This window comes from Rhinolophus sinicus, chromosome 3 (assembly GCF_057876585.1).
Source record: "Rhinolophus sinicus isolate RSI-liver-muscle chromosome 3, RSI-T2T, whole genome shotgun sequence".
NCBI lineage: Eukaryota > Metazoa > Chordata > Mammalia > Chiroptera > Rhinolophidae > Rhinolophus > Rhinolophus sinicus.
Window position 1 is genome coordinate 62,363,606 of NC_142503.1, and position 19,201 is coordinate 62,382,806.

The window sequence follows — 19,201 nt, forward strand, 5'->3', positions numbered from 1 at the left end:
TGTATATATATATACACACACATACATACATGCATACATATATAACCTATTGGTTGTTGGTTGTTTCTCTGGAGAACCCTGATGGATATACTATCCATTTAGCTACCAACACATCTAGTAAAGGGAAAGATATATTAAACACTAAGAGAAATAAAATATTATACACATTATAATAGAATTATTTTAAAAGCACATATGAGACACAAATCCATTTTATCCTATGTGGATGAGAGAAAGCTTTCTTAGACGTTGATCTAGACTTGAAAGAGGAATAAATATTCTGCAGCATCCCTAGCACGAAATGGTCCATGCATGATGAGAGGCCCAGAGAAATAATACGGCATGGCACATTAGAAAACTGCAAGCAAGTTTATATAGTTCAAGCACCAGGTGAGTAGGCACTGGGCAAGAGAGGAAGCAAGTGATGAAGTCAGAAAAATATAAAAGGTCCATCTCATGAAAGATCTGGTATGACAAGGCAAGTAGTCTAAATTTCATTTTGTAGAGAACCATACAAAGGGAAAAACAGGCAGACTTGACCACCATTTCAGCTTTAAAAGATAGCTCTGACAACATTGTTGAACAGGTTCAGAGAGATGGAAATGGTGGGAGGGGAGCAGGCATGGATGGACCACATCAGAGGTAATATCTTAGTCTAATCAGGCTGACATAACAAAGTACCACTGATCTGGTGGCTTAAACAACAGAAATTTATTTCTCACATTTCTGGAGGCTGGGAAGTGCCAGCTCAAGATGCTGGTTGATAAGCTTCCTAGTGAGGCTCTGTTCCTGGATTGCAGACAGCTACCTGCTTTCTATGTCCTCACAGGGCTCACCTGGCCTTGAGAGAGAGGGAAGGAGGGAGGGAGGGAGAGAAGTAGCTCTCTTCCTCGTCTTATAAAGCTACCACTCCTATCAGATTAGGATCCCACTCTTATGACCTCATTTAACCTTAATTACTTCCCGAAAGCCTTACCTTCAAATACAATCACATTAGGGGTTAGGGCTTCAATACATGCCTTCTGACAGGTGGACACAATTCCGTCCGTAGCTGAATTGCAGTCACCTACTTAAGAGATGATGTAGACCAGACTTAAGCTAAACCAACAGCAATGGAGATGAAAATAGATGTGATGCTAAGAAGATAAAATAACCAGATCTGGTCACAAGCTAAACTTGAAGAGTGAGAGGACTGTGAAGTTTCTGACTTACATAACTGGATGAGGTAGTACAGGTATCTCCTGCTTTTCGGAAGTGTGAGTTATGCCACTTTGCTCTTATGGAATACCTGCATTAGTACCTCTTTTCCCTAAACAGAAAGAAATCCGAAGAGGATTTTCCTTTTTACAAATGCTAATTGTTTCTTTATTCCATTTTGGCTCATGGAGGGTTACATAGGAACGTTCTACTTTCAGATAGCAGGGCAATCGGGTACCATCCATTTAATCTGGGAAAGCAGGTTATTGGCCCAGCAGAACCACAGGGGCTTCAGAGCTGGGAAAATGTAGGTCCACTAAAGAGTGGAAGTGTGAAGTCATATTGAAATCAGAGGGATTACTGAATATCTGTTTACTGAAGACTCCATTGTCACTAACAGGTCTGAGGTTTGATTTTGCCCCAGTTACAAATTAATCAGTTAGCCTGTTACTGTTTTGTGGAGTGCTGATAGCAGACACAAAACTTCTGGGTCAGAGACAAAGGACTTTTATTAGTCACAGCACAGCATCAGCATGTTTGCAGTGGTTCCCTGGACCCCAAGTCCCTGCGGGGGGGGGGGGGGGCGAATAACGTGATAAAAGCCCAGATGGATACTGTACACACAGCGATTTGGCTCAAAGCTGGGGAATACTGCGTTTGGGGAGCCTACCATGTTATAGCAAGCTATAAGCAAGCGTGTTCTTTGTCCCAGAAGGAAACATGATCTCATCCTTCAAGCTGCTTGCTACAAACACAACCCTGAGACATGGCCCAGGTAATAAGCAGGCAGTGCCTTGTGTCCTTGGCAGATCCGATAAGACATATATAGTAGTATGAGAGGCTCAAAGACCATCACAACACTCACCCACCTAGTTCACTCCCTCGGTGACTACAAATGTGTTTATGCCTCAGGCAAAATACCAAGCAAGCAATTTTGAAAGCATTGGAACAAACTATTTGGAGACAGCTCAAGTGCTAGAATGGATGTTGTTACCCCAGAGAAAAGTACTCCAAATTCTAGTTTTCCAGTGTCCGGAATAAAATAGTACCTTCCTAGACACTGAAGAGAAGACTGACAGTGAACAGCCCCACTGACATACAAGCAGCTCCTTCAAGCTTCCTATTATCATTTTCTTCCTTTACCCCAATATTTAATTGTAAAACTTTCCAAACATATAGAAAAGTTAAAAAAATAGTACAATAAACACCTTTGTAGCTACCACTTGGATTGAACAACTGTTAACAACATTTTGCCATATATGCTTTTTCATTTCTGTGGGGTTTTTTACCCTTTCTTTCTGAAGAAGCATTTAAAAATAACTTGCAGGCATCATGACCTTCTCCCTATTTCACATGCATCATCTAAGAATAAGGACATTTTCTCACATACCCATAATACCATTATCACACCTTAAAAAATTAACAATTCTTCCTCAAGTGCTCCTAAAAAGTGTAGGGTTTTTTTTTTGTTTTATATTATTTTTTGAACCAAAAGTCCTATCAATGTTCACACATTGAATTTGATTGCTGTCTCGTCTATTTTCGTATACAACCGTCTCCCCCACCTTCAACACATAGATCTTTTTAACACTTGTCATTCACTTTTTGATGAGACCAGATCAATTGTCTTTTACATGTCCCACATTCTGGATTCGTTGGCTTGTGTCGTTGTGGTCACTTACTTTTTTCCTTATTCCCTGTATTTTGTCAAAACTGGAAGCTACATTTAAAAGTCTGAATACAGTCAGATTTTCAACATACATAACAGGAATACACATAGTTAATGCTGTGTCCTTCAAATTACATCGTATCAGAAGACATGTGGTGGCAGGTTGTTCTACCAGTGATACTAACTTTGTTTATTCAGGTGTAAGTGCTGACAGCTACATCTCTTATTTTAAGGTACATATTTTTCCCTTTACAATTGCAAGAACTCTGAGCTGACACTTCGGTACTATGCAAATATACTTACAAATATTCTCACATCCTTTCACCTAATGAAATTAGCTCCCATTGATAATCCTCATCTAAACCAATTATTTCATGGAGGGATTGTTTAGTAGTTTTCTATTACTAATGTACCTAATTAACACAAACTTAGCAGCTTTAAACAACACAATTTAGCATCTCACAATTTCTGGGTCACTAATTTGAGTTGGTTCTACTGCTTTCTCTGTTCTAGGTTTCACAAGGCCACAATCAAGGTGTCAGAAGACTGGGCTCTGGAAAGAGTTCACTTCCAGGTTCATTCAGGTTGTTGGAAAAATCCACTTCATTGAGGTGCAGGACTGAGATCCCATTTCTTTGCTGGCTGTTGGGGAACACACTTAGCTCCCACAGGCCTCTCTCTGGTTCTTGCACGTGGCCCCTGTATCTCAGAGCCAGAAACGGTGTGCTGAATCCTTCTTCTGCTTGGAATCTCTGGCTTCCCTTCTGCTTCACCGTCTTCCTTCCTCTTCTGGGGAATCTGTGACTGACTGTTCAGCCTTTCTCTTTTGCTTTTAATGGCTATAGGATTGCACTAGAAAATCCAGGATAATCTCCGTATCTTAAGGTCAGCTGACTAGTAACCTTAATTACCTCTGCATAGTACCTTCACAGTTGCACTTAATGTTTGATTGAATAGCCAGGGAATGGGAATCTTGGGGAAACAACTTTAGGCTTATGCCTACTAGAGGTGGCAAAATGGTGATATTTAAATTCTACCATATTTTTACTTTTACTAGCCAGATTTCTTTAGTGAAAAAGAGCATTCCTTCCTCACCTGCAAATTAATTATAGTTCCTCACAAAAAGGCTACCTAATTATTTCCCTTTGATTACCAATTTTCAGATATTTTTCATCTGATGATGGCAACTTATATTTTAAAAAATATAATGGAGCCATGTCTTTTTATTAAATGTTTTATAATCACTAGCACTCTTATTGTTTTTATCCTCAAATTGTCCCAATTTTGGCCAAAGGAAGCCCTTTCAAGTTGGTTCTTCTGTCCTTTTCATGTACTTCCATTAGACCGTTGGCTTTCCAGCAAAACATTATGTCCTAGGATCATCTTGTATTTTCTCAGTCCTAGATCTGGAATAATAAGCCTTTTCTCCAAGGAGCCCTGACTCCTTTTCTTAGGCAATGCATTTAGGAACCAAGATCTCACCACTAAGTGTACTCATTGCTACCAGAGAATCATTTCCAGGCCTTTCCATTTGGTAGAACTAGGAAATATATACTTAAAACACAATGAGTTTGTAGTGCTATTCCAAAATTCATTATTTCAGTCTATAGGGATTTTCTTAACTGCTTTGATGCTATATTTTGTATATCTTTTCTCTAATCCTGAAAATTATAGTTCACAATATTTACTCTTTTATTTTAATATACCACATTCATAGAATAGTATCAAAATTATTATACCAATATCACTGTTTACAATAAAACCACTGAGTTAATTTTAACATTTCACTGGCCATTCGTCTTATGCTTAGGATAAACCCAGCAAAGGAATTACAAAGTACTATATTCAAAGGACAGCTGAAAGAATTATTTTTTCTATTTGGTTATGTTGCCAACTATATATACACTTAGGACCAACTTTCAATTACAAAGTACTATATTCAAAGGACATCTGAAAAAATTATTTTTTCTATTTGGTTATGTTGCCAACTATATATACACTTAGGACCAACAGCTTCGACTTCTTTTCAATTTACGTATGCATTTTACCTCCTAACATATTAAAATACGTATACAGTTTAGAAATCAAAGATATACAAAAAAGTATTAGAGATTTCTTAGTGGTATCCCTTCATCTTATTCTTCTATATTTCCAAAGATAAACATTATTAATTTTGAGTTTATCTTTGTATATTTTTCGCACAAAAATAAATAGATATATTTTTTTCCTCCTTTCTCACACAAAAGGGAAAAATGCATCTGTATTTTTGTAAGTATTGGCAATTTCTAGTCTGAAGGGATTATATTATCTTACATTCCCACCAGCAACATATAAGAGGTCCTTTCTCTCTCTCCAGTTTCATCTACTGAGTGTGCTGTCAAGCTTATAGATTTTTGTCAACCTGACAGGTGAGCAATGTTATTTCAGTACAGTCTTCATTAACATGTCTCTTATTATTAGTGAGCTTTAAACATCTTTTCACACGTTTAAAGGCTATTTGCATTTTTTTCCCTGAACTGCTTGTTCATGCCTAGTGTTCATTGGTGGGTTTTTCTTGTGGTTGTTGATTTTTTTATTTTACCTTTTCCTTTTCAAGTTTTAGAAGAACTAGTAGTCTTTGGCTGCTTCCTTGGTAGCTGATATGCCAAAATATTTCCAGCTCATGAATTTATTTCTTGCCCTAGACTGGAACACATTTCTCCGAAGAACTCAGGTTGCTTTAATGAGCAGTATTTCAAAATCACAATCGTTGATACTGGGTTGGTATTTCAAAACTATAATCAGTGTTACTGGGTTGATAGGTGTTATTTCATTTTTTGTGTTTACATCTCTGATCCATTTGGAGTTCATTCTGATGTGCATTTTGAGGTCTAGTCAAATTTTACATTCTTAAGTATTATTATCTAGCTATTACTTAAAGTGCTTTTACCTCTAATTATTTATGATTGCACCATAACATAAACTATATTTCTGTGTATTTGAACTTTTAATGTATTGCTGGACTTTGCAATTGGTCTGTGTGTCTGTTCATATGTCAATGCTTAAAATCACATTGATTTTAAGAGGCTTACAGTTTTTCTCAGTTGGGTTTGCTCATTATTTCATTTGACTATTTCAATTCCAAGATGTCTAATTACTAATATCATCCTGGATATAGAATCCCACTCATAGGAATGGATGCTAGAGAGAGATGGAAATCAAGAAAATTGCTAACCAACTCTGGGCCAATGGTCATTTCTTTGCCTACCATAGAAAGATAAGTTTCATGTCAGTAATAACAAATAGACAAGGAGATAGAAAGGGGAGAGAAAAAGAAGAAATTAAACCTTCATAATAATAATAAAGGTAAATTAGAAATTTTAAACAGTGCAGTGCTATTTTCATTCCATGTTCCTAAAACTTGCTTGGCATATTAAAGAATATAAAATATCACATTTATACATCTTACTTATTCCTCACAATGGCACAGATAATTTAATCCACATTTTACAGTAAGTCTCAGAAATCTCTTTCTAAAGTCACATTGATAGTGATTGAGCCAGAACCAGGACCCAGAGCTCCTGATGGCCAGCCTTTTGTTTCTGTCACAATATCAGATGTGTAAATCTCACATTATATAAAGATATTAATCATATACAAATAATCACATTATATTCAAATATTTGCATATTAATGATAATTTATCTTATTGTTCCTTACTTTAAGTTGCTCCTATTTCATATACTTGAATATAGCCACCGAAAAAAACCTTTAAGACACCACTGGCCCCAATGGCCTATATTCTTTAATACATTCCATCTTTTAAAATATAACATTTTCAGTAATTTTTCTACTATTTTACAAGGCATATTACTAATTCAGGTACAGGAAAAAAAATTATGCCCTTAGTTCTTTTTATAAGTGTTATTTGATTCAGGAGGAAAAAGCTAAGTTTATAGGACTACCTAATCACTGCTATTCTCTTATTAAGCACATTGACAATTTATTAATTCTTAAAGAGGTAATTAAGATAAATATCAAAGGAAATGCAAAGACCCAAATTAGGCAAGAAAATCAAATCTCTCTTTCATCAGAATTTCTGCTGGTTTATAAATTCTCCATTTAATAGTAATTCAGTATTGACATGAAAGAGTTGACAAAATTTTACAAGTTATTAGGTTTACAAGTTATTAGGTGCAAAAGTAATTACAGTTTAAAAGGTTAAAAACTGCAATTACTTTTGCACCAACCTAATACACACTGAATTTTTACCATTCCATTACTACTTAATATGATTACCTTTCAAGTGTTTCTGATTGAGTCTACTAAAAGCATTATTCCCTAGCATTCAACTCATATATGTATGTTGTATGTGTGTGTGTGTATATATATATATATGTATGGTGTGTGTGTGTGTGTATATTCACACACACACACACACACAACATACATATATGCCTAATTATGCCTAATGTGTGTATATATATATATATATATATATATATATATATATTAAAGACTTTTATTTTGAAAATTACCCTTTCACATCATTCTACCACCACTTTAAACTTAGTCTTATTCTTCCAATAAGAAATATACTTCTTTCTCAATTTAGAGAAATTATACAAACTTATCAAAGGCTATGTTTTTATCAAGCTGTATTTAGATAGTTATATATATATTATTTTATATCAAGCTATATTTAGTTATATATTATATAGATAGTAATATATTATATATATTAAATACATTGTGTATTGTATATATATTAGTTACATATATACAACTATAGATAGTAATATATACACATCTTAGTTACACATATATAACTATAGATAGTAATATATACACATATTACTATCTATAGTTATATATGTAACTAATATAGTATATATACTACTATCTATAGTAATATATATAACTACATAGTGTGTGTGTATATATATATAAATGAATTATCTATATATTAGCAAAAGCATTTATTTGACTATGAAGATGTAACTTAGTGAAAGAGTATTCTTTTGTGTGGTTATGGCATGAATTCAAAAAAAACTGACAACTCAGTTTATTTTACTTACACAGTAAGTTTAATTTACATAAAAATGATAGAGCATTTCAGGAGTAAGTCTTAAAAACAATTTCTGCTGAATTGACTGCTATAATAATCTCCTTAAGAGAGAAATAAACATAAACTAAAACAGCAGTTGTGAAATATATATAGTAGCTCTCAGCTGAAGACAAAACTTGATATTTGGTAGAAAAACAGTATAAAATCAGAAGGGGTTTTGTTTTAGATTGCCGGCTAAAGTCAAAATCTGTTTCCTTAAAACTTCAAATTAGAAAATTTTCATTAACATATCATTTCCCTTTCTTCCAAACTTCAATCTTAAGCATATATATCAAAAGCTGTTTATTAAGGCAGGCTCCCAGGCAATCAACTCGAATTTGCACTATCTTCTGACTTCTGCCCTATCAAGGAAAAGGAGGAGGTTTCCAGTGCTTCTATGTCCAGAATGTTGGGGAGATGCTTTCTACGGGTTCTTGCTTAATGGAACTAGAGATCTTATTGGTAATATGAAGTACTAAATTATTTGCAAGAGTTAAATACAAAGGTTTGTTTTCTAGAAACTGTGTACAGTTACATAAAAAACTTACATTTTCTCAGTTATAGTGACATGAGTCAGAGTTTGATTATGAAGGTTAAAAATTTTCCAACAGAATATGGCACAAATATAGTTTATTTCTTATCAAGTAATTTTCATCAGCAAAGCTTTAATAGTCTGAAGCTCATAGAACTTAGATAGAAGTTAGAATAAAATAATGAAAAATTACTTAGCTTTACAAATAAGAAAAATTTCATTAACATATCATTTCCCTTTCTTTCAATAAGAAAGCACGTCTTTATGTTTAAATTCCTAACATTAAGAAATTCCCTAAAATGCCTAGATCCAGAATTTATACTAGCTTACATATTTGTATCATACTCATTTATTATTTATTCAACAAATACCATGAGAACACAGTTTCCTCAAATTTCTTTAAAAAGATTGTAATACAGAGTGAAGTCCCTTCAGAAAAAAAAAGCAAACTCATGCCTTTAGTGTACTTTCTAACATTATTTTCTTTTTTTAATTATATTCTCATTTATTTTTTATTTAATTTTTAATCTTGCTAAATGGCATTCATCTTTAAATTGCCTGAGACCATTTTTGGAAGACAACAAGATAGGAAGAAAGAGATAATGGGAATAAAGGAAACTGAGACTAGAGAAAGATTGTAACAAAGGACACGAGGGAGGTCTTTCTAAAGGAAGGATGACATATAAGCCAAAACCTGAAGGCAGGTGGAGGTAGGAGTATAGTGAACAAGGAAGGAAAAAACATTTCAAAGAGAGAAAAGAGTGTGAAGGAAGGATAATAATTTGGTTACATTTAACTTGAAACTTGAAGGCATAGCTCAGAAATAGAAAACAAGGAGAATGGATGAAACAACAGGTCCACATTTGTGTTAAATCTCACTATAATGAACCCTAACAAATTCGCCATAGTGAAAATATGTCATTATTTGTATATAACTAGAACTCATACATTTCATTCCTAAAATGTCAGAAATGAAATTCAATCAATAACCAATATTCAACAGTGAAATTAGCAATGAAAACAAGTATTTCAGACTTTCATCACTGACCCTTGGGTCCTTTGCTGTGCTGAGTTTTAAGGTGTGTGTCCTATTGATCAATAAGTTAGAGAAATAAAAGGAATTGGTACTTGAAGCTCATGGGTCCACTGACCTAAATTTGAAAAACATTGCATCAAAAATTAAATCATGTGATTTTGCGTGATCACTTGGGGCCAATGTGCCCATGAACACAAATGCAAATGTAAGCACAGGAGGGAGGGACCTAGATAATGCAGAACATTCTATCTGTCTGTCTGTCTGTCTATCTATCTATCTATCTATCTATCTATCTATCTATCTATGTATCTATCTATCTATCTATCTATCTATCTATCTAAAATCACTAAAGTGAAACTCAAAACATTTTGTTTATCGTGGAATAAGATCCACCAAAATTAAATCTGTGACCCTCCTTATTTCTAAAACCTAGGTAGGAGATTCTAAGAGAATTCACTTACACACAGGATTATCTAATAAAGACACACTAGCTGGACTGTGATAGAGTTTGAGAGTGAAAAAGACGCAGATGCCAAAACGAACAAGGAATGTTTGGAGAACAGTACCTGTCTAAGCGAAAAAGTGCATATGGCTTATGGCAAAGAGTAAAATGTAAGTCCTACTAAAACAAAACAAAACCAACAAAAAAAACAACCCCAGTCTCCATAAGGCCATACAGTACGGATATTTTATAATCAAAATATTACTAGTTTGTAGTATATAATTATTGAATTCAAGTGGAAATGGGCACACTTGTTTCTGTGTTAAGCAAAAAATAATGAGGGCATTAAATATACTTAAATTATAAATGCTGCAGAACAACATAAAGAACTATGAAGGGCCTAAGATTTTATCCTGCTTGGAAGCTAAGAAGTTAGCCTGCAACAGTTTCGTGGATGCTACCAGAAGACACTAATCTCTTGAGTCAGAGACAAATAACTTTATTACAAAGAACTTTATTATTTATCAGGGTAGAGAAGGCAGTATGAACTTCATGTTTTCTTCTGCTCCTCTGGTCCCTCAAATCCCAAAAGGTCAATGTGGACAGCCCAAGGGTAGAGGCTGAGCTGAGTGGGACTGGATCACAGCTGAGGCCTCCCACTTACGAAGCCCAATCTTATAAGGGGGTTGGTGGCTGGCAAACCTCCCTACTCTTTGCTACAAGTACGGGAAGGGAAGAGTGTTATTTTTAGTACCTTGGACAGCAAACAAATCTGCCCTCTGCCGAGGAAGACAATCATTGTTGTCTTAAGTGGTTTCCTATACAAATATATTTGCATAGGAGAGAGAGTCCAGAAAAGAAGCTGTCAATGCCTTTACTCAGAGACATGCACAAATGCAAGAAACTTGGAGAATTGTCTCCTAGCAAACATAAGCTGTTTTATATATTCATGCTATTGTTTAACCAAGTAATCTATTTGATAATCTTATTAAAAAGTCAAAAATGAATAAATGTCAGCATTTCCTTAGAGAAGTAAAATAGTTGTCTACTTAATCACATTAAACAAATGTGTCCATATGCATTCTACTAAAAATACTTAACATGACACAGAATGAGTAAAAATTCTGACTTTAACAAAACATTCACCTGAATGACAAATGACATTTTCAAAGGTTCCTACCAGCAGTATCACCTGAGATACCTAACAGTTACAAGGCCTAATCCTTCGTCAAGTCAAAGATAAGTAGGTTAAACCCAATTTGTTAGCCAAATAAATCTTCTTCATATAGATAAGCACTTTTAAAAAACACACTTATTGAGGAATAATTGACAAATACAATTTTATGTATTTGAAGTATACAAAGTGATGATTTGATATACATATCACTGTAAAATGATTATCAAGATCAAGATAATTAAAATATCCATCTCCTCACATAGTTAACTCTTTTTTTTTTAGATAAGCACTTAAAAGAACACTTATTCTTCCTGGCATAACAGAGGATTCGACCTCTTAAAACATTAGAAAAATAAAATAAAATTTGGCATGAATTTGTTTTCTAATGTAATGACTCACTACGAAATATTAAGATCATAGGAAGACTATGTTTGCATAAAAGTATAAACTTTTGAACTGAAATATGTTTCTAATATGACCATTAAAAAAAATAAAACACTTCTTTAAATTCACTTTTTCTGGAAAGAGTGCATGAACTGCTTCAACTTTTAAACTTTTATTCAGACTATTTCAAATAGGAAAAACAAGGTTGAATCTGTATTTATGACCATACCTCTCCTAGAGCTTCGTATCTTTTCTGGTTCCATCTGTGCAAGTCTTCCCGGTAGTTAAAAACAAACGGTTCCCCAGTTTTTATGTGTCTTAACTGTCCCTCTAGAAGATAAACAAACAATATTGCTATGATTAAGAGTACACTTATAATATAGAAAGTACAACTAATAATGTCTGATAAAAATTTAAAAGCACTTTCCCAGAACAGTTCCATTTATTATTAGATATTTTTCTTCAACTATCAATATAATGCAAACATATAAATACTATAAAAGAATGGGCCCAAGTACTCAAATGCTATGCTTTTCGATCTTCGTTTTCTAATCTAAAGTAAATGAACAATATTTGAGGGACTACAATATATAAGGATGTTTGCTAGCTACAGCTGTAAACATGGTCCCAGCTCTGAAGCTTAGAGGCTACCTACGAGTAAGGAGTAAAATCGTAAGTATTAAAAAGTTAAGCAACTTTTCAAGAAGTTAAATGAGGATGAATGTAGTCAACAATCTAAAAACTTGCACAGGCAATTCATGTAGACAATAAAGTCTAAAACGAGTTTGGAAAAATGAAGGACACCCTACAGGCTAAAACAGATTCAGAAGATTTCAGTGCAATTTCTCAGTTAGGCCTTGAAATACAGGTAGAATTTCAAAGAGAAAACAGAGAGGCAGTGAGCCAACACAGGTTTGGACCCTCAAGTCAGACTCAATTAAAAGATTTTACTGCATAAATTATATAAATGTCTAATCGCTATGCTGTACACCTGCAACTAATATAAAATAATATTGAATGTCAACTGTAATTTAAAAAAATAATTAATTAAAAAAAGAGATTTTACTGAAAATAAATTACTAATATTTTCAAGGGTACAAGCAATCAAGAGACACAGACAAAACAGGGAGAGGTCTGGGACAGCCTGGGGATTCTTCCCACATCCTTTCCGCTCACTGGATAGCACTCTCTGGTCCAGTGTAGGTGAAGTTTCTAAGTGAGTCATACAGTTTATGCCACACATTGGTGAGCATTTTGGTTACATAACCATTCCTAGTTAATGTGCCAGACAGTGGTATTGCTTATGTAATATTCTTCAGAAAAACATGCCTCACATATCCACAGAGTATAGGTTTGTTTACCATAAGCAAAGCCAAACCAGTCATCCAGTTCAAAGTAGTCTGTGGATGAGGACTCTCACAGCAAACATTACTCTGTATTCACTAAAAGATTAAATTATTAGCGTGCTTACAAGGAGAAAAGACCCAGCCACCTGTCTTCTTTCTTTCCCCAGGAGTATTCCTCTGGCAATCAGGAGATAAATAGACCACAGGTGAATTGCTTTACACTGCCTACCCCCTCATCCCTCCCAGCTATATAAACAAAATTCTGAAAAATAGTCAGCAAATTCAAATAACCCAGTTTAACAGAAACAAAAGAGTAGTGAGCCAAAGAGTACAACGTAACACTGGAGGACATATTGGGATCAACCAGTGGAAGGCCAGTGTCGTGCAGGGAGGCCTGCGGGGTCTCTACTCCCGCTCCCCACACAAGAACGCAGGACATGGTGAGGCCAAAAAGGAACACCCATGGAGCCATAGGTAGGGGAGTCATACCACTATACTCTCGCTGGTGGCTGGGTCGGAAAAACAGGAAACAGGAGCCACACTGTTCACAACCCTCACTGCGCAGCCTGCAGGCCCAGCCACGATCCTCCCGCTAGCCCCCATCTTCTTTTCTCTCTCTGCTAGCGTAGCCACAGCAGTTATATTAGTGGCCAATGGCTCACTGGTTACTGCTGACGGCCAACTAGCCACAGCTGATGGCCATGCAATCACAGTTGATGGCCATTTACTACCTGAGCCAGCACCTGTCTATGTGAGGCCGAGAGCCTGGAAATTGCTTTCTGGGGCTCTGCCTCCACACCAGACTACTGAGCTGGGACTTTATCCTCAGAGTAGGGAGGCACAAAAAGGGTTTTGGGACAGAAGGGGAACATGATCAAACAGGACAGAATTACGCAGTACATGGTTTTTACCCAATGCGGGCATACAGGAATGGAGGAAGACTTGAAAGGAAAGGATGGCACTGAAACTGAACCCAGGAAATACAATACTCCAAGTGAAACTACTTCACTATTTTAATGAAACAATTTCACCACATATAAAATGGATATTTTTAACATATAATATAAAGGTTAATCCTTATTCATAAAGTTCTTTTAGTACTCTCAACATGAGATACTGTGCTGGATCACCATAACACTTTTTATATCAGATGATGTCATATAAATTTCAAATATCATTGTTTTTCTTTCTAGGAAAGAGAAATTCCCATTTAAGTAGATTGAGGGCATCGGCAAATCTAACACTTAGGAATTTGACTAAAGTGACCATATTACATATAGTAATGTGTAATAGTGCCACAGCTGAAATTTGAAATAGGTTTTCTGTGAAACTGCTGTATGAAAAGAATTGACTTACCTAGCTTGTAAGAAAATTTAACAGACCACTTGTATCTACATCTCAGAGAAAGGTTTTTTAAAAAAATTCTCTATTTATTTCAGGTATAATAATTATCATAAAGTGATAAAGATTCCTAGGAAAAATCGGGCCCCGTAAAAACAGCCAACTGTTAGCATTAGCGTTGAAAGTGAAAAGGTGAAGAGGCAAATAAAGTGAGTGTTTTTATCCAGCAAAGATACCTGGATCACTTATGTTATAGTTGTATTTGCAAATTCAGCATTTCTCAAAGGTTTGGAAAATCTCTCCAGCAACTGTCGAAGGTCTGATTTAGGACACTGTAGCTTAGAGTCCCCTAAAATCAGTTGTTAAGTTTCATGTGTATACCCAGGTGCATGCTATGCTGGGAAGCGTATACGTATATTTTATCAGATTCCAGGTGGAATCTAGGACCAAACTAGGCTATCACTGGCCTAAATAAATTGATAAGTTACAGTTATTTAGGATACTTTCTAGCATGTAGTAAAGTTTAATAAATATCAGACTTTGTAGAAGACAAGATTCAAACTCAGATGGTCCACTAACAAGTCCAAATATTTTTTGGTGATACAACAGAGTGTTTCCTCATGACATGGCACCAGGACATAGGGAATATATGTGAGGGTAAAAGGGGAAAATAACCTTCACCTCCTTCATCTTCCCAAGCAAGGGCATTTGAGCTGGGCCTTATACAATTACAACTAGAGAATGGCTAAATAAGCACCTTAAGCACAAGGAGTATTTACACAGGCACAGTGATTTGAAAGAACAAGGTATCAGTTGGATGCATGTAAAAAGAAGCTCATCCTTTGCTTAGAGTGAACTTTGTATCTGATTTTTTCTCTTCCCCAACTGACAACTTTAAAATCCTTTAGAAAAATTTAGAAGCTTCTTCAACCAGATAATGAAAGTTTTATTTCAAAACTGTCATAAGAATTTTTGTCTTTATAAACCTGAAAAGAAGTCCCTGAAGATACTAAGTTAGAGAAGCCCTTTTAGGTGTTTAATATTGAGACCCAGATTCCTGTTTTCAAATCCTTACCTCTACAAAAAGTATTCACCATTAACTCTAAATTCAAAAGTGAACTGTATCATGCTATAAATACAATCACTAAAGGTGATTGTCACCTTGGAATGCAAGCATCTTTGCCTCATTCTGTTAGTCTACACTTATGCAAGACAATGTCTAGGATATTTAAAAACTAAATGGTAGGTGTGTGCAAGGGTGCACATGCATCCGAGGTGTTATGTGTATGAAAGGGCATGTGCATGTGCAAAGGTGCAGATGTACAAAAGTGCGTGAGTGCAAGCTGTGTGCATGCAAAGGTGTACAAATGTATGCCAAATTATGTATGTGTGTGTGAATGTATCTGGTAAGAAAGGGAGAGATAAAAGTGTATATTGCTCCTTTATTTTCTAATCACTTTAAGAAATGTTCAAGGAAGATGCAAGATAGACTTCAATGAAAACTGAGGTCCTATAACCATAAAGCAAACATAGTTCTATGCCTCAGCCACACTACCAACACACTTCCCATTACTATTCTGAAAGAAGAATCTAGTAATCATTTCAAAGGAGCAGAGGCAATGTCAGTCTCAGTGCTTATTTGATTCTGTGAATTAAACTATAAAAAACTTTTAAAAAATATTACTACTCATACATACTTTGGCGTAAGATATCCTTTATAAAGAGTGAAAATTAATCTCAGAAGAGGGATCAAAGTGTCTAATATCTTCTATTTAAACTCATTTAATATTCTAGTATAACTGATAATGTAAAGGGATATCCACTAACACAGCAAGGGCAGATCACCGATTTAGTTGACACAGCACAACAAATAGAAAGCTACAACTCACATACTACCTAGCATGTAATAATATTACCCTTAAAGTATAACAGTGTTATTAATCCAATGAGTCATAATTCTTTGTTCCAGAAACATCCTTGCAATCTATGGTATGTTCTGAATCCTAACTACAAAATTTATTTTATTCAGACCTTAATTAATACATTTTAAAATAAGGGTGTTGCCTGAAGAAAATTGAGTATTGTGCTTTAAAATATCTCAGAGATAATCATTGCCAGTCATTTCATTTTAAATAACGTGTAAAACAGAAGCATATTTCTACGTAATTTAATTGTTAATTCCAAATGCATACAAAGGAGTTGAAGACTCAAGGTTGAAATACATAAGTTGAATCTAATTCATGCTCTTGGTTAAGTCACAAGACAACTATGGAAAATTTTAACTTGGTTCTTCTAATTGAGTGGAGAATTTCACTATGGAATATGGAAGGATAAGACATTATTCTCCCCCCAAAATACATAAAACATTCTAGCTGGCAAATAAAAGTAGGAAATATCTACCCTATGTTTCTATGAGCATTGTTAAATAAATAGTTCACATAGCATACACCACTCACTTTCATTAAACGCATATTCAAATCCTTCCAGGGTATCCGGAAAATCAAAAGGTGGTTCATCTTTTTTCATTAGTTCATCCAAATCTATCCTAGATAATAAATCTAGAAAAAAAACATATAAAATATAGTTATGTTAATTTTCAGTTAATACAGATTATACTTTAAATTACGTTAAGTATTCCTTTATTCTATTAGATTACTTTTTATTTGCTGCCATAACTGATAATGCTATTAAAATTTTAAGTTCTCAGAGTGCTATGTCATAATGAACTATAATAACATAACGTAAGCACTATCAAAATCGTAATTCTCAAAACAATCACAATTCAGATCATATGTACCGCTATAATAAATTAACTTCTCCCCTTCAAAATACACAGCTATTAATTCGTACTTTATTAACCTCATTATATAGTTTTAAAAGTTTCAGATATTAATATGACTTTTATTCATTTTTTAATTTTCATTAAATCTATTGGGGTGACATTGGTTAGTAAAATTATATAGGTTTCAAATGTACAATTCTATATCACCTATATACTGCATTGTGTGCTCACCACCCAGAGACTGTTCTCCTTCCATCACCATATATTTGATCCCCTTTACTCTCTTCTACCATGTCCCTCTCCCCCCTTACCCTCTGGTAACCACTAAACGGTTGTCTGTGTCTATGAGTTTTTGTTTATATAGTTCGTTTGCTGCTTTCAGTTTTATATTCCACATATGAGTGAAATCATATGGTTCTCCATTTTTACTGTCTGACTTACTAAAAGGTCACTGAATTTTTACATATAAATTAAACTGTTTATGGATAAGGAAACTCATAAATCTAAATAGTGGTAATATAGCATATTATTCCATTTTTAGGGGAAAATCACAATATTAAAATAAAACATGCGAACTGGAGAAAATTAGTTAGCACAAAGTAGTTTTTATTCTTTACATCATTTGATTCTATATGCTCAAAAAACTTGTCAACAAGGTTTTTCAACTAAACATTTTATTTTGGAATCATTTTGATTTACATGCAAGTTGAAACATAGTAGTATAGATAGTGCCTGTATACGTTTTACCTACTTTCTCCTATCATTATTACACTGCATTACTATGGTACATTTATCAAAATGAAGAAACTAATGTTGGTATATCATGTTTCCCCAAAAATAAGACCTAGCAGGACCATCAGCTCTAATGAGTCTTTTGGAGCAAAAATTAATATAAGATCCAGTCTTATTTTACTATAAGACCAGGTATTATATTATATTGTATTATATTATATTATATTATATTATATTATATTATATTATATTATATTATATTATATTATATTATATTATAGATCTGGTCTTACAGTAAAATAAGTTAATTTTTGCTCCAAAAGACGCATTAGAGCTGATGGTCCGACTAGGTATTATTTTCAGTGAAACATGGTATTATAATTATCTAACCCTAGATACTGCTCGTCATTTTTTCCATTAATGTCCGTTTTCTGATCCAGGATTCCATTCAGGATAATACATTGGATGTAGTCATCATATCTCCCCAATACCCTGTTACAGGTTACAGCTTTTGGTCTTTGCTTCTTTTCCATGATCTTGAATGTTCTGAGGACTACTCGTCAGGTATTTTGTAGAATTATGCTCAATTTAAATTTTCCTGATGTTGTAAGTTTTTAGAAAGAATACCGCAGAGGTGAACTGCCCTTCTTATCACATCATATGAGGGGGAACATGGTATCCACAGGACATCACTGGGGATGTTAAGCTTCATCGGTTAGTTAAGGCAGCGTTTGCCAGACTTCTTCACTATGAAATTACTACTTTTCCCTTTCCATAAGCTATTCCCTGGAAGTGACTAAGTCTAGCCCACTCTCAAAAAGAGAGGGGAGGGATTATACTTACCTCCTGGAGTAGAGAACATCTACAAATATTATCTGCAATTCTTTTGTATGGAAGATTTGGCTATCTTCCTCCATTTACAGATTTTTTCAATCACTTACTCATATAGCAGTATGAACTCATGGATAGTTACCGTATCCTTTGGGTTACAATCCAATACTACATCATTTACTTTGTTGCTTAAATTGTTACAGTGTTGGCCATTGTAAGCTCTTCCTGCTGGCTTATACATCCCTTTGACATGCTATCATCTTTTTGTTTTTTGAGCATTTCCTTACTTTCTGCTACTATAAGACACACCAGGCCTATCTTGTGTTTTCCCTGCCCCAGCCCTAGAATCAGTCTGTCAGCAAGCATTTACTATCTTTTGGCTCATATTACAGGATGAGGCAAAAATTCTCACTTTATGGCATCACTGAGTTATATTGAAACTCAGAAAAATATAAAGATAAACTTCAAATTTATGCATTTCCAAAAAGATGTATTTTTTTTTAGTTTAATTTTTGAGCTCTTTTCTTTTCTTTTCTTTTCTTTTTTTTTAATTCTAATTCAAGTTCCTGAAGAGAAAAACCTCCTAGGATATGTAGTAAAGCAAACCAGTCTCCAAACCCCATTTTTTTTGTTTGTTTTTTAAACA

The 19,201-nt window shown here is 34.5% G+C and overlaps 1 protein-coding gene across 6 annotated transcripts in view; it reads right to left on the reverse strand.

The window, feature by feature from the left end:
• ARB2A (ARB2 cotranscriptional regulator A) overlaps window positions 1-19,201 on the reverse strand; it is a 400,181-nt gene that overhangs the window by 342,438 nt on the left and 38,542 nt on the right. For all 6 annotated transcript variants that reach the window (XM_019711772.3, XM_088796628.1, XM_088796625.1 and 3 more), the window contains 2 exons: window positions 16,667-16,768; window positions 11,753-11,853 (listed from right to left, as the gene is read on the reverse strand). In XM_019711772.3, coding sequence (XP_019567331.1) covers window positions 11,753-11,853; window positions 16,667-16,736 — 171 coding nt within the window. In that variant the 5' untranslated portion in view covers window positions 16,737-16,768. The remainder of the gene's footprint in view (window positions 1-11,752; window positions 11,854-16,666; window positions 16,769-19,201) is intronic.